Source organism: Dermacentor variabilis, chromosome 7, assembly GCF_050947875.1.
Source record: "Dermacentor variabilis isolate Ectoservices chromosome 7, ASM5094787v1, whole genome shotgun sequence".
In the NCBI taxonomy this organism is placed as follows: Eukaryota; Metazoa; Arthropoda; class Arachnida; order Ixodida; family Ixodidae; genus Dermacentor; species Dermacentor variabilis.
Genome location: NC_134574.1, coordinates 86,519,084 through 86,535,376, shown reverse-complemented (window position 1 = coordinate 86,535,376; position 16,293 = coordinate 86,519,084). Strand labels below are relative to the sequence as shown.

Genomic DNA, 16,293 nt, shown 5'->3' with positions numbered 1-16,293 from the left:
GGCTCCACTGGTTACAGCGGCTCGCCGGGCCTGGTCAAGGGTCGCCAGTTGGCTTCCCAATTCCACTTCCGCGAGTCGCGCCTCCCACGACCAGTTATGTAGAGTGTTGTCAAGCAGCGGCGAGGTGGCAGCCGCCGGACGTAACGCGAACTAGAATGTTATGTGTTCCAATGTCGTTGTTCCTTCGGACCGCGGGCATTTGTTGCTGTGTTTGTCTGGGTACATTTTGTGTAGTCTGCATAAATGTGGGAAAGTGTTTGCAGGCGGCGCCAGTCCCGTGCTTGCCTCCTGTCTAGGTCTGGGTAAGGAAGGGCTTTGGTTCGCCTACTTAGCCGTTGTAATTCGAGGATTTCTCTTGGCGCACTGGGTGTCGAGGTGTTCTCTTGGGCGGTGTGGCCAGCGGCTCGGCCTGTCATGCCTCGAGCCCGTTCTTTCACCGCTATCCCTGTGTGCACCGGGCACCAGGTCACGCAATGATCCATGGTGAGTTCCGTTCCTAGGATGCGGAAGACGCAGCCCGGTAAAGCCCTCCCTCCCCCCTCCCTCCCGCCCCAAGGAAGAGGCGGCCGGCGTCCTACGAGTCTGTGTGGATGCTGCTGCGGTTGTTCGTCCTTGACTAGTCACGACTGCTGCAAATGTATTGAGGGTGCCTGTATCCGGATCGCTTCGAAGGTGGCTGCCCGCGCGCGTCTCCGTGCTGCATGATGGACTGGGTGTATGTGACGAGGGATTGGCGCCACGTGGATGCCCTCTCGGATTTCAGATGGTAGTAGTATTGTTTCTTCGCCGCAATATTGTGATGTCAGTGGATAGTGAAGTATTTGTAAAACAGAGCGTCCCTGAGGTGTCGTGTTTAGCCGTTCACGCTGCGCCATTAGGGTGGCCGCTGCATATTCCTCGAAAGTGTTCATCATTCCCAATTTGTTCAGTCGGATCGTGCTTGTGCTTTCAGGCAGGCCGAGTGCTGCTTTACAGGCGATTCTTATGAGCTTATCCGCATGTTCGATGTCGTTACGCCGCGTGGTTTGGAAAGGCAGAGCGTACGTTAGACGACTAATGACGAAGGCGTTTATAAGTTGCATGGTGTCTGCTTCGGTCATGCCTTCTCGGCTGCGTGGAACTCTGCTACTAAGCCCGCTTACGCTCCGAACAGTGCGTCTGAGATTGGAGAGCGCTATGCTAACGCTGGCCCGTTTCTTGAATGCACATTCCCAGTACGCGCAGGTGGGGTGTCTTCTTGATGGGCTCTCCCACCAAGGTGAGCTGCGTATCCGGAGCCCTGGTCGCTTGGGTATGTCTAGGTCTAATATGAATGTACTCCGATTTCGCTGGGGCGCACCGCATGCCTGCTCGCCTCATATAGCTTTCAATGGTGTTGATGGCCTGTTGAAGCGTGTCCTGTCGGTTTCCGTAGGACCCTTTTCAGGACCAGAGTGTAATGTCGTCTACATATATGACACAGCCAAGGTCCCGGTTCTTCTGTAAGTCCAGAGCCAGTCTACGTAAGCCGATGTTAAAGAGAAGTGGTGACAATATGGATCCTTGAGGAGTGCCCTTATCTGGTAGGCGATACAGAGTAGAACGTGCTGAACCCAGTCCTATTTTCGCGGAGCGGCTGCTCAGGGAGTCTTGAACGTAATGAAATACTCTTTCTCCACACCCGACATCTCGTAGTCCGTCTAGTATTGTCGTGTGTGAGATGTTATCAAATGCCCTATGGACATCGAGTGCTAGCAGGATTCTGTCCATACTGCCCGAAGGTGGATCGAGCACCTCATCTCTTAATAGAGGAAAGAGGTCCTGTGCACAGATTCCCCTGCGGAAACGGAACATGGATTCAGGGAAGAGTGAGTTTCGTTCGATGTGGGCTCGAGTCGGGTTAGAATTACTCGTTCAAAGAGCTTGCCCATGCAAGACGTGAGAGATATGGGCCTGAGATGGTTGAGCTCGCGCGGCTTTCCCTCCGTTCGGCACTGCGTTTTTGCAAATAACTTTTCATCCCCTCTGTCTCCTGTGCTTTCTGGGGTTCCTCAAGGTTCTGTTCTTGGCCCCCTCCTCTTTTTAATTTACATTAATGACCTTCCTAATGACATATCTTCTAACATACGCCTAGTTGCGGACGACTGTCCGCAAATAGGCGACTGTTAACAATAATAATAACAAATACCGACCCATTAACAATAGCTCAGATATCCCTGTCCTGCAGCGTGACTTACAAACAGTTGAAAAATGGTGTAAGACATGGTTAAGTAAGACATATAAGACATGTCATTAAATGTAAATAAAACCTCATTAATCTCTTTCAATTGTCGGCATTCTTATGTAGCGCCCTCATATCTCTTAGGTAATTCAATAATATAATCTGTGACCTGTTATAAATATTTGGGCCTTATCTTAACGCAAGATCTTCCATGGTCCTCTCACATCGCTAAAATAACTAACGAGGCTAACCGCACCTTAGGCTTTCTCCGGCGACATCTGAAATTTGCCCCTCCTCCGGTAAAAAAATCTTGCCTACAAATCTGTGGTAAGGCCCAAACTTGAATACGCATGCTCAATTTGGGACCCTCATCATACTAATCTTTCTAACATGCTTGAATCTGTCCAAAACCACGTAGCCCGATTTATCTTCCATGACTATTCTTCATATACAAGTGCCACAGCACTAAAATCTAATGCGAATCTTCCTAGACTAGAAGCGAGTGTCCAGGCTCATTCTATATCACAAGTTTTATCATGCCCCGATTGGTAACAGCGTCATATCGCCAGCTCACCGCCATTCATCCCGGACCAATCATTCAAAGTCAGTGTACCACCCGCATGCGCGCACATCATCCCATCTTCATTCGTTTTTTTCCACGTACAGCGAGAGACTGGAATGACCTGCCTGAAGAAGCGGCGGACCACTCAGTGCGACTGCGTTCAGGACTGTTATCGAACGCATTTTCCTTTGAAGCAGTCCACCCCTAATGTAAAACCCCTCTCCAGGGGCATTTGAGGAATAAATAAATAAATAAATAAATAAATGAGTGCGATGTCTGCCTCCTTCCATTCTCGCGGTAGTCTTCCGTCCCGTCGCCAGACCTCTTCATTGAAGAAGTCGACTAAGTGCTGTAGGGCTACATCACTAAGGTTGCGCAGCATTGCGTTGGTGATTTGGTCGGGTCCAGGAGCCGTGTTCTTCTTGAAGGTTTGTGCCGCTGCGCAGAGCTCTGAGAAAATGATGGGGGCGTCCAAGTTCGAGTTATCCTGTTCTTGGTATTCTCTCATAACGCGTGAAGATGTCTGGGCAGCGCCGGTGTGGGTGCGTTTTAGGTGCTCGAGTAGTTCTTCTTCTGAGCCCTTGTATTCTCCTAAGAGTCGTCGCATGACGTTAGACGGCTCGGTGCGCATGCTAGTTGGGCCTAACATGCACTGAAGAATGGCCCAGGTCTTCTTGGTGCTGAGGGTGCCTCTGAGAGAGTCGCAGAAGCTGCGCCAATTTTGATTATTCAGCTACTTTGCATAGGCGTTAGCTTCGTTTGCCAACAGGGCTATTCGGCGTCTAAGTTTGCGATTACGCCGCTGCCGCTTCCAGCGTTTGGTGAGGCTTCTGTGGGCCTCCAAGAGGTGGGCGATATGGCCGTGTACTGCTGGTGCTTCCGTAGTGGTCTTGATCTCTCTGGCGGGGGCAGCATGGGCTTCCTTGAGGTAAGTTGTCCAACCTCCTCCGAAGCCAGATCACGTGTTCTCGCCTATCCTCTCGCCCTCTTCCTTCGCGCAGCGCCGTTGCGGCGACTCTCGCCGCTACCGTCAACTCCGCCCTCGCCGTCCCTTCTCCCGCTGTCGCGGCACCGCCGCGGTGGCGGGCGCTCCTTGCCGCCTTGCGCGTGATCCGCGGCTTTCCGCTACTCCGTCACCGCGTCGCGTGGCTGTGTCTCTCGCTTCCCCGTTTGCGGGGCGCGTTCCTCTGTGGCATTTGTCGAATCCAGCAGTGCTTGCGTATGGCTGTCCTTCTCCCTCCTCCCCTCTTGCCTTATACCTCCTCTTACATCTGGCGCAGTGCCGTTGCGGTGACTCTAAATACAGTTATAGCGTTTCGTCCCCTTGCTTCTACTTCCCACCCCAACTTTGTGCGGCCAAATTGAGGCCTGTCTGCGAGTGAATGAGTGTGTGACCTCTACTCAATACCCCTGTTCTCCACCCGTTTCCTCATTTCACTTCAGAAGAAATATTAAATAATAATTGCAAATCTCACCTTCCCCCCTCTCCCCGGCGGTGACCCAATATAAGATGACGCGATGGCGCGTCGCCGGAGCACCGGCTCCACAGCGGCGGATCGCGGTGTGTGCTACCCAATCCGAAACGCAGAACCGCCTCCGTTCGGCACTGCGTGTTCTGCATGCGATTGCCTGTTGTAGAAATAAGGCAGCAGCTGCGCTCAAAGATCGCATTATCAAGAAGCGTAATCTTCGGCCAATTTTTTTTTTTCGTGAGCGAAAATAGGCGTAACGGTAAGCCTCTCTGCGCGCGCACACCTTGTGCTCCCAAACGGGGTCTCCGGTGCCCGTGACGAGACTGTGAAAGTGAACCGCGAGCTCGCGGTTCGTGAGCGCCGCCACGTGCATCACCACGTGCCAACCGAGCACGAGCTCGACGTGGGACATGGGGTCGAGGACCTGGTCGACGAGCCAGTTGATGAACTCCTCGTGGCCGGTGGCGATTCTCAGCCGGCTCTGCGGATACACGCGGTCAGGCATTGACTGCATCAGTTCGGCCTTCAGAACGATGGTCAACTTCTGCACCCACTCGAGGTTCTCGTCGAAGACTACCTGCGTGCAGCACAGTTCTCGTGTGGGTCGCGTACAACCGTGACAGGAGGCTTTCTGAAATCTATGGCGTGGCCGAAAGTAGAGGCTAAACGAGAGTACTTATTGTCGTGCAACTATCTGAGCAGAAAAAAAAAAGAAAACGCTTCATAGAGATCGATGTCACGACACGTGAAGTCAGACGCACAGGCACACAAGGTAAAAGCGAGGCAAGACTAGGTAAAGGCAAGGCCGGTTAGGTGAAACGGAGGGCCGGGCGTTCGGACGGACGGACGGAAGGAGCCTGCACCGAATGAGCAGACAAAAAAATTAAATGGAAGGACGAATAAGGTTTACCTCTTCCTCGGATTTCTTGAGGTAGTAAACTTCGTAGTTGTTTTCCAAGTTGTACATGGTACTGAAGTTGACAGCGGACGTATTAGTATTGTCATACCTCCCGGCCTTGGAGAAGTGTTTAACGGCTACATTGAAGAAGTCCTCGTATGCAGTCAAGTTGACTCTCCCGCGACGTTGCAGGACTTCGGCCGTGTACTTCGACGGGCTGATTGTCACCTGCGAGGAAAGCGTGGTTCACGGGACACTCATGCCTGCGTTAAATGGCGTTGCGGAACGCCGCCACGCGATCCGATGCAATACTCCATCTCGCTCGAATGTTCTCGCCCTAGACGTTCTTTAAGAGGAAGCTTTAGCTCGGGCCCAACTCCGACGCGGCCTTTCAAATACATGTAAAACGCAAAAACGTTTTTCGGAGATAACCACAGGGCCGATTTTAATGAAATTTGTTGCATTTGAGAGAAAAATTTGAGTTCCAGTGGCTGTGGGAAGCGGAATGTCGATTTCGGGTCTGAATTTGGTCAGAAAGATTTTCAAAAATTTGAAAGTTTGAAATAAAAATATAGAAGCCCGAAGTTTACAAATTCATAGCTCTGCATCAAGAACAGATATTGCGGTTCTGTAAATGGCATCCATTAGATCATTGGAAGCGGACAAATTCTATATGTCATTTTATACCTTACGTGAATTTGTTACGTTGTTTACAAAGGTTCTGCAAAAGCTGTATTTCCATATCACAAATTTTTTTTTTTTTTAGATTCGTGTGTGACATCAATTTTGTCCGCTTTAGATGTACTATTAGATGCAATTCACGGTATGGTACTATCATTTTCCGTTGCTGAGTTACGGAGTTGTAAACTTGGTAGATTCGTCTTTAGAAAATTTTAGATTTTTGACAATTCTTAATAAAAATTGACGACCTAAATAAAGAATTCGAAACGAAAGTCACTAGTCCTTATTTTTTTTCTTTTAAATGCAACAAAACTCGTCAAGTTTGGTGCAGTGGTTGCCGAGAAAAAAGAATTCTTCGCTTACGTGTATTTAGATAGGAGCACCCGAGCTAAAGCTTCCTCTTACTATGAATCGCTCCTTTACGTCCCCGCAAGTGGCAATGCTTGAGTCTGACCCGGGTTACCGCAAAACTTCGCACATAATACGAACCCTAGTTGCTGCCCTGACCATGTAGGTCCTGCGATCGAAACGTTGGCTACGACGCCATTCCTTGTATAAATAACCATTGTTGATCACCGGTATGTTAGAGTGCGAGGAATAACTTCAAGTTGCGAAACGGAAAGAAAAATTGTGCAGATATGATCGACGACGATCGTCCATACAAGCGAGCAGCCGAACGCTTAGAGAAAGCTATTCGCTTGATTAGAGTGTTTCAGTTGAGCGTTCTTACGGTACGCTCCGCTCCGAGTGGCCCCGCTAAGCCACAGCGGAGCGGCGGATATATATATATATATATATATATATGCTTGAATAAATACCTTTCTGCAAACACTATAATTACCCTAGACAAAGTAAACATTTGTAGTTAGTCACAAGATGCTTCCGACATCACATAGATCACCCAGGAGACCATGGAAAAGCAAATACATGCTTCGTATAAATAATAAAAATTGAAGGAAGAGGAGGATTCAATAATTATTTTGAAAGCACATAATCAGCTTTACACCTCAAACTTTCAGTAGACACTTCCTGCAGATATACAATCTCTGTCGCCTTTGGTCCTTTCCCGAAAATTGGGAAACATTTTAAGCGTTTCGTATAAACGCATATATATTGTAATGAAGCAGACCGCTCCTGTGTCTGTGCCGACTGAAGAGGAAGACGAAGGACTGCGCTGTGATCGCGAGTGAGCCCCGTGGTACGGACAGCCCTCACAGTACCTTCCTATGCTTAGCGTTCCAGCAACGTCGTCAACGACAATAAACCTCGTCGCATTTGGTGGAGGTTGCTGAGATCCTTCGCCTCGTCCTGGAGCTCCGCACTCGAACCCTGCCTACAAGATGGCCCTGCACTATGCCTGATCCCGCCACCTCGTTGCTTGCATCACCGGCGGCCACTGGCGTCTGCGCCGGCGTCCCTCGTCAATGCGACCCACCCATTTTCAGCGGGACCGCCGAACACGATGTGGAGGACTGGCTGTCATCGTACGAGCGTGTAAGTTCCCATAACAAATGGAACGACCAGCCTACGCTGACCCACGTGCCTTTCTATCTCGCCGACGTAGCCAAACTTTGGTTCTTCAACCATGAATCCGACTTTACAAGCTGGTCAGCGTTTAAGACTCTTTTTGCCGAAGTATTTGATCGCCAAGCTGTGCGCAAGCTACGCGCTGAACAGCATCTACGCCAGCGCGCACAGCAGCCTGGCGAGACATTCCCCAGCTACATCGAGGATGTTCTCGATTTGTGCAAGCAGGCAAATTCCAGCATGTCAGAGGATGACAAGATCAAGCATATCCTCAAGGGTATCAAAAGCAGCGCATTCCAGATGTTGCTGGTCTAAAGCCCAGCGAGTGCATCCGTCCTTATTAACCTCTGCCAGAGCTTTGGCGAGCTGCACCGCCAAATTACATCGCCCGCAAGAACATTCAGCACGCCGATTCCGTCTCGAGCATCGCGGTTTCTACCTACCTGACCAACTCGACCCTCTTGCAGCATATCAAAGATTTTATTCATGAAGAGGTGGCCAGGCAGCTCTCGCTGCTGCCTCACAGCGACGCACCTACGGCAGCTTTGCCCCCAACGCTGCAGCAAACCATCCGGACTCAGATATCTGACGCGCTTCCTGCAGCTGCTACACGCCCCCCCTACCCCCCACCCAATCCCATGAGTGTGCCGCTGTCCTATACCGAATTTACCACTCACCCTACGTCGCTGCCGCTCAGTTACGCAGCCGCGGTTGCACGGCCACCTGCGCCCGCAGCTTCCTTTTCATCGGCCATGCATCCGGGTTCATTTCCAGTTACCCGACCGTCACCACAGTTTTTTCGTCCCACCGAGACGTGGCGCACTCATGACCAGCTTCAACTGCGGCATTGCTGGCCATGTGGGGCGCTTCTGTCGCCACCGCATGCCAACTACGCGCACCACCTTTGAAGCGCCCAGCCACGCACCACTAGGCCGCCACGCCTTCATTTTCACCGCGACGTCTTGTCACTGATCGCCGGTCAGAAACTTGGCGTTCCCCTTCCCCGCGTCTGCGTTCGATTTCTCCCCTGCGTCGTCGAGCTCCCACTGAAGAGGGAAACTGACTGGTACATTTCCTGAGGCAAGAACTGCAAATACATCGACGTTCTCAAGACCTCAATCTTCGCCCCAAAATATTATTACCGTTTTTGTGGAGGGAGTACCCGCAGTGGCACTAATCGATACCGGAGCAGCGGTTTGCGTCATTCACATGAACCTTTGTCGCAAACTACGAAAAGTGATTAAAACTCCCTCTGGCCTGGTGCTCGCCACTGCTAGCGCGCAGCGAATTCACCATTCAGCTGTACGCACGTCCCGTGCCGTCATCAACGACAATCTGTACACAATCGAGTGTTTCGTGCTACCATCGTGCTCTCATGACGCCACCTTTGGGTGGGACTTCCTGTCACGTCATCATGCTGCCATTGACTGTTCGCGTGCAGAAGTGTCGCTTTTACCACTGTGTGAATCCCTGCTGACCGGCTCTCCTCCCTTTGCCAACAAACCCGCTGTTAATGCCAACAAACCCGCTGTTGATGCCGACACAATCATAACCCCTGAGTCATCGATGGCTGTTGTCCTGTCGTCTGCGGATGCATCTGACGCCACTGTAGTGTTCACACCGTCCGATGTGTTTGCTCAGCGCAAGGGCATTGTTCGTCCGTTTGCAGCGCTCACTATAACATCTGGGTCAACCGTGATGCTGGTCGCCAACAACTATCAATACTCGACCACCCTACTACGTGGAGAGACCCTAGAGTACTTAAAGGCAGTCGACTACGTTTACGATCTCGATGCTCCTACCGACTCGCTCCGTTGTTACGTTGACGCCATCGCCTCCGTCTCAGACTCATCACCTTCAGTGGGTAATTGACACCGCCATGGAGAATGTCTCGCATCTGCCAGCCTACAGCTTCACCTCAAAAAGCGCCGTTTTGCTGCAAGCAAGCTAACCATCTTGTGTCACGTTATCTAAAAAGACGGCGTCCTCCCGGACCCAGACAAGCTTCGCGCCGTTGAAGGCTTCCCAACGTCCACGTCTATCAAAACTCTCAGGAGTTTTATTGGCTTATGTTCGTATTTTCGTCGCTTCGGACGCAATTTCGCATCCATCATTGTGCCATTGACAAGTATTCCTTTCGCCAGCAACGGCATAGCAACGTGGTCACCTGAATGTGATGCAGCATTTCAGCAGTTGCGCCACTTGTCGACCTCACCATCGATTCTTCGTCACTACGACCCTGCTGGTCCCACGGAAGTTCATAAGCGGAGTTGGCCTTGGTTGCGGTCTTAGCGGAACGGAAAGCTGGCTATGATGAATGCATCATCGCTTATGTGAGCCGTACTCTAAAGAAAGCAGAATTAAATTACTCAGTCACAGAAAAGGAGTACCTAGCGATCCTCTGGGCACTAAGCAAGTTTCGCCACCTTTACGGCCGTTGTTTCGCCGTAGTTACTGACCACCATGCCCTTTGTTGGCTTTCTTCATTGAAAGACACATCGGGACACTTGGGACGTCGGGCGCTTCACTTGCAAGAGTACGACATCCGCGTCATGTACCGTTCCTGTCGCAAGCACTCCGACGCTGATGCGCTCTCCCGCTCCCCACTGACGCCTCATTTGGCGTCTTTGTCAGCTTACTCGTCCACCCTGTCACCGTTGACCATCACTGACATGCTCACAGAGCCACGCGAGGGCCCAACACTTGTAATGTTACTTGACTACCTCGCCGCTCCGTCTGATGTCCCTTCGACGCGAGCACTACGTCGCCAAGCAACCCACGTTTCCGTGCGGGACAACATTCAATATCGCCGCAACTATATGCCCGAAGGTCGGAAAGGCCTCCTTCGGGGATCAGCGTTTTTACGCTGATCCCCGAAGCGCTCAAGCCGGCGTCCTCAAAACTTGCACAAGGTTGAGTCAGCGCTATTATTGGCGAGACATGTACAACTTTGTGCAAAAGTGCATTCAGTCTTGTACTAGATGCCAACAAGGCAAGACACATACCCAACGTTTAGCAGGACTGTTGCAGCCGCTACCATGCCCGTCTCGTCCGTTCGACCGCGTCGGCATCGACCTCTACGGCCCGCTTCCATTCAGCGAGTGTGGAAATCGGTGGATTATTGTCGGCGTATATCACCTTACTCGCTACGCTGAGACTGCAGCTCTGCCAGCAGCGACCGCCCGTGACATTTGTTTTTTCATCCTTCGCAATTTTGTTCTTCGCCAAGGTGCTCCCCGAGAACTACTGAGTGATAGGGGCCGTGTCTTCCTGTCGGAGGGCATCCAAGCTCTCTTCGCTTAGTGCAGGATAACTCACTGAAATTCGACCACGTACCGCCCCCAAACCAACGGTCTGACCGAGCGGTTCAGTCGCACACTTGGCGACTCATCGCTTATGTGAGAATACCTATATTTCGCTCGACCACTCTAACTGGGACACCGTACTCCCCTTTGTTACGTTCGCGTACCACACCGCGACGCAAGCGACCACCGGCTTTTCCCCCTTTTTCCTTGTGTATGGCCGTGAGCCTTCATGCCCTTTGGACGCCACACTGCCGTACCAACCTGACGCTACAGAGTATACTCCGCTTTCCGAAGTCGCCAAATTTGCTGAAGATTGCTGTCAGCTGGCACGTGCCCTGACTAGCGAGACTCAACAACGTCAAAAGACACGACCTGACCATGCTCATCAACCACAGCACAACTCTGCTCCTGATTCGCTTGTGTGGCTTTGGATACCAGCCCACATTCCTGACCTTTATCCAAGCTCCTGGCGCGTTATTATGGTCCGTACCGTATCATCTATGGCACTTCACCGGTCAGCTACATCGTCGAGCCGCTCACAATGTCTCCAGACCTGCGTCGCCGTGGGCGAGAGACAGCACATCTCAGCCGCCTGAAACCGTATTACCTCCGTATTACCGTATTATCTCTATTAGCTCATCATCTCTACACCCTGAGTTGCCAGGATGGCTACGCTTCGCTCCCGAGGCATTGTAATGAAGCAGACGCGCCCCTGTGTATGGGCCGAGTGAAGAGGAAGGACGAAGGACCGTGCCGTGATCGCGAGTGACTCCGGTGCTACGAACAGCCCTTGCAGTGCCTTCCTCTGCCTATAGCGTTCCAGCAACGTTTTCACCGACAATAAACCTCGTCGCAATGTATATATATATATATATATATATATATATATATATATATATATATATATATATATATATATATATATATATATATGCGTTTGTAGGAAACGCTTAAATGCTTCCTCAATTTCCTGCGGGTGTTTTCGCATTTCGCCTCCATCCTGAAAGGACCACCAACGGCGGAGATTGTATGTTTGCAGGAAGTGTGGGCCTCTCTAAGGATGTAGGGTACTGAAAGTACACGACATCCCTTAACTGAAGGATACACTTCAAACTTAGCTTGCATATTGCCCTAACGTTCTACATATTTCCTTGAAATGGAAACTTCGAGAGTATTGTAGCTTTTCCAAAAAACCGCAAAACTGTCATAAATGATTTTGAGCGCTTCTAGTCGCTTCGATGCAAAAAGAAAAAGAAAAGAACTAAAGAAAGAGCCTCAGTACTTGGATAATAAGCGCAATATAATGTTTAGGTCGGCAGAATGGACGGCACTCATTGAGATTCATTCGCAAAAACAAAAAAAAAGGATCCTTAGGGCCCTCACTCATACTCACCGAAATTCTATTAGGCCGAGCTCCCTCATGCTCAGACTCATGGATCGTGCTTAGTATGAGCGAGTCTGAGTGAGTCGACTCATCCGGGAGCTTGCCGACCTAAGCTTGAAACCTACGTGGTCAAATCATCCCAAGGCCCTCCACTACGGCGTACCTCGTAGCCCGTGAGTAGCTTCGCTGCAACAAACCATAATTGGTTCAATTTTTTTTATAATTATAGGGCGTGCAGTTTTGACAGGAAGACAACAATCTGTGGGTCCCGTTCGAGCGCCGTCTTATTCTGCAACACAGCTGTAAGCGTGCCAGAATAAAGCTCCAACTTAACCCTGACTTGGCGGGGTCGTTGCCGTACTGACCTTCACGACATCGTCAGCTTGGGGCTGTACCGCGAAGTCGACGATGCTGGGCCAAGCCATTCGGGTCGCCAGGTACACCATGGCATGAACGAGGTTGACTTTGTGGTTGGACGGCGTGGGCCACTGGATGCCAGTGTCGTTCAGGGCGTCCACCACGTAGGGCGTGTTGTCCACGGCGCCCCCGAGAACGTCCTCGCAAGACTTGTAGAAGCGCCAGGACTTCTGCAGGGCGTTCTGACCGGCACCGAGCAGGCTGGCGTTGTGGACCGGCGCCACCACCTCGTCACGGTATCGCTGCGCCGCCGCCTGCGTTAGCCGCCACCTCTATAAGGGTAAACACTTTTTTCAAGCCAGCAAATTTTTTTTTTTTTTGCGAACCGTCTCAGGATTTTGCCCACCGGGGCTGCTGGGTGCTACTGCTGTCTGACCGAATAGCTCGAACATACATAAAAAAAAAGATGTTAAATTTCGGTCTTGATGGTGGTATCGAACCTTGGTTCTCCAACGCAGCAAACCGACGCTCTAACCATTGTGCCACAATCGCACTTCGTATTTATTACGTGGAAATAAGACGGAGAGGTCTGCAGAGTTCTAGCCTAACCAGTGCTTAATATTCAGGCAAATGCGCCACTATCATTGGCGTGAGACATGTGCCACAATCGCGGGCACGCTTGTATCGTGCCAACGCCAACTAGCACTTTGAGATATGACGGCCACGTGAGTCCTATTACGCAGCAGAGAAAGCGCGAGAGCGCTTGCATGCATGCGCTATAGCGTGCAGATGCGAAGAAGAGGCTGCGCTTGGACACCTTGAAACGTGGATGGCGTACGTGGTTTGGGCGATCGGTGTGAGGTTGCACTGACATTGCAATAACGCAGAAACTAACGGAGGTTTCGGCATTCTTTTTTTTTTTAGGCATTTAAGTGAAACTTCGCTGTACGCCGATTCCAACAAGGTGCGTTAGATCTGGCGCAATGTTTTATTTGCGAAATTCAGCAGATACCGCGCACATTTTTTGGAATCTTTGTGAAGTGTATCTTACCTCAAATGGATAATTATATGTCGCACAACTGTTCATCGCCTGCAAGGCGTCTCGCGGCGAAGCGATTACGTGGCCTTGCCCGGGAAATCAGGCAACATGCGAGCAATCACCGAATTCCAGGAAAAGAAGGCGCAGAAAGCGTCGCCTTAACGGAAGGGATTATGGGCCTGAAGTGGCGCATTCGCTGCATTGACGATATTTAGGTACGGTTTGTTGTTTTACTGCGTAATTCCGCAGAGAACACTGCCGGCCAACGGCCCATCTGCGGGGGTAGTACAGATGGGGCTAAATGTGCACCGAATATACTGGCGGGCAATCTTGCTTTGCCAGTGAAGGGAATAAAGATATGGAATACTGGAAACCTTGGCTTTTCAGTGCAACATTACCAAAAAAAAATAAAACAGCGCGCGTGAAACAACGGGGACCGCATGTGGTTCATGATCATGTATAAATGTACTGCGCTTCCCAGTAAAGTTGTTGCAAGTTGAGCGCCATGGTGTCGTCTTTTCTTGGTCCTCGCTGTGTCTTGTGCAGTGCTTTATTTTCGTAAGGAAAGCTATGGAGGCAAAGTGCGTCCAAGAGCACTCCAGAAAAAAAAAAAGTCTCACATTCACCACCGTGGTAATTAAAAGCTGGAAAAGAGAACAGACCAATATCTTATTTAGAACAGCGACATGATATAAAAAACTGAAGGACGCTTAAGCTTCGTCTTTAAGATTGTAACGCGATAGCATTCAAAGATCCCTGACTACCCGTCTCACGCTTCCCGGCAACTGCAGCTTGTGTAACCGTAATGTTTACCGGGAGACGCTGGCGGCGAACGCTATGCGCGAAGGCGACCTTTCTGATAGAAACGCGGCTTCTTGCGTGGGCTTATCCAGGAGGTGGTGCCCCCCCCCCCCCCCCCACAGCTGCACCAAGAAAATTACATAATTTCCAGGTTTATGTTATTGTTTCGCACTTTCAGTATTTCATTCTGAGAAGATATAACATAAAAGGCATGCGCTTTCGGTGCTTTGTTTCATGACATTTGGTCGTGGGCTGTCACTGTCGAAATTCCGAGGAATGAATAACTTTGCAAAGAATGTAATGTAATGTATGAGCAAATTTAGTGATAGGATGGTGTGGCAATATAAACCCCATATACCACACGTATGTAGCAAGGTGTGGCATATACATATACCTATATATATACACGGAAATTTTCGCTCACGGAGAGCTTCGTTGACGCCGACACCGACACCGGATTTTCTGCGACACGGGGCCCTCAACGCTATCGCGTTAAAACAGAGAACTGAATTTTAAAACCTGACTTATCTTTCTGGTGTTGTCTTCTGCGCGTGGGGTAACTGAGAAACCAGTAAACATGAATGATCACGGATCAGCACGCAGTGGCGTCTAACGCCACTGCGTGCTGTCTCCGACCCTGTAGCTTCTTCCCATTCATTTCCACAAAAAAGTGCCCAAGTATGTGTGTTTGAGTGCTGTCATGTGTGCGACATATTCGGCAAGACAGCTCGCAGGAGCAGCAGCCATGGTCAGAGAAGTCCGAGGGTGTAATTACCTATGTGTTCTGTATTAGCTGCATGTCCTTTTTTTTGTTGAACACCTTAATTTTGTTGCTTAATTTAGTGTTTTACTGATGTTTACATTGTCACGCTGCTCTACCTTGATGTGGCCTCTTGGGCCCAGTCAAGCTGTTTCGCACAGCTTTTTGCCCAAGAGCTCCGGCCATGTGTATGGCGAAACAAAATGAATTGAATTGAATTGAAAGCTTCACTTTAAAAGACCAGTTGGAATTATATGCACGTGGCTTAAACGTTTGCAGCAGGAGTTCCAAGATTGAGGAAGGAAGAGATGTTTGCCGCACTCACGCTGTGAAATCACGTCACACAACAGTAATTACATCAAGAGGTTCCGAATTGATAATGTGTAGCGGGATCACACCTCACGTTGCACATTTGAAGAACCCAAATGCGGCCAGATGGATGCAAAGCAATTACAAGTAATGAAAACTAAAATGCCAACGAAAACGGCAACCGGAAATTCACAGTTTCACAAGACTTAAAAAGAATGCATTAGCGCATTAAACATTCGCTCACGTATGCACAAGAAGAAATACAATAAGACATAAGTACAGCGACTGATCCCTTAATTTTGGTAATTGAACGTTCGGATAATTCGAACACGTAAAACTCGGACACCTAAACAAAACTAGGTGAAGAACACTGCCAGGGGGAACTGCTGCAATTACACCTTTACAGCAAAAACACACAAGCGAGGCTGTCCACCGGGAACGATACAACAAGAGTAAAGGAAAAATTCTCATCCTCCCCACCTTTAAGACGAAGCTACAAAGGACGGGCTTCTCAGGAAAAAAGAGCATTCACAGTTGAAGACTGATTCGGCTTGCTTCGGGGACACAACCCTTGACCAACGCCTTTGCGGGGCTGTCGCTCTACGACCTGAGGTTACCAGGAAGCTGTAGCGCGCTGCAAGGCTAGCGACCCGTCTCAGAGCAGGCTAGCTTTTTTTTTTTTCACAATATCTTGCAGTTACGAGATGCACAAAATTTCCTGCTTAGGAAATACCGTGGTTTTACGTGCCAGAATCACGATATGATTGTGGGGTACGCTGTAGGGAGGGACTCCGCATTCATTTTGACGCCTCGGGTTCTCTAACGTGCACCCAGCGCACGGTATACACGGGCGTTCTTGCATTTCGCCTCCATCGAAATGCGGCCATCCCAAGCCCTCGGGGTTAGCAGCGCATGGCCAGAGCGAAGGGTACCGTGGCGCGTGTTTTCCTCCTTAGGCAGATTAGTTGCGTCAGTTTAAGCGAAATATTTTTTTAGTG

At 50.1% G+C, this 16,293-nt stretch overlaps 1 protein-coding gene across 1 annotated transcript in view; it reads right to left on the bottom strand.

The window, feature by feature from the left end:
- Positions 1-16,293, bottom strand: part of LOC142587599 (uncharacterized) — a 37,636-nt gene that overhangs the window by 12,126 nt on the left and 9,217 nt on the right. The window contains exons 4-6 of the mRNA XM_075698729.1: positions 12,395-12,700; positions 5,145-5,360; positions 4,518-4,811 (exon numbers count right to left, since the gene is read on the bottom strand). Coding sequence (XP_075554844.1) covers positions 4,518-4,811; positions 5,145-5,360; positions 12,395-12,700 — 816 coding nt within the window. The remainder of the gene's footprint in view (positions 1-4,517; positions 4,812-5,144; positions 5,361-12,394; positions 12,701-16,293) is intronic.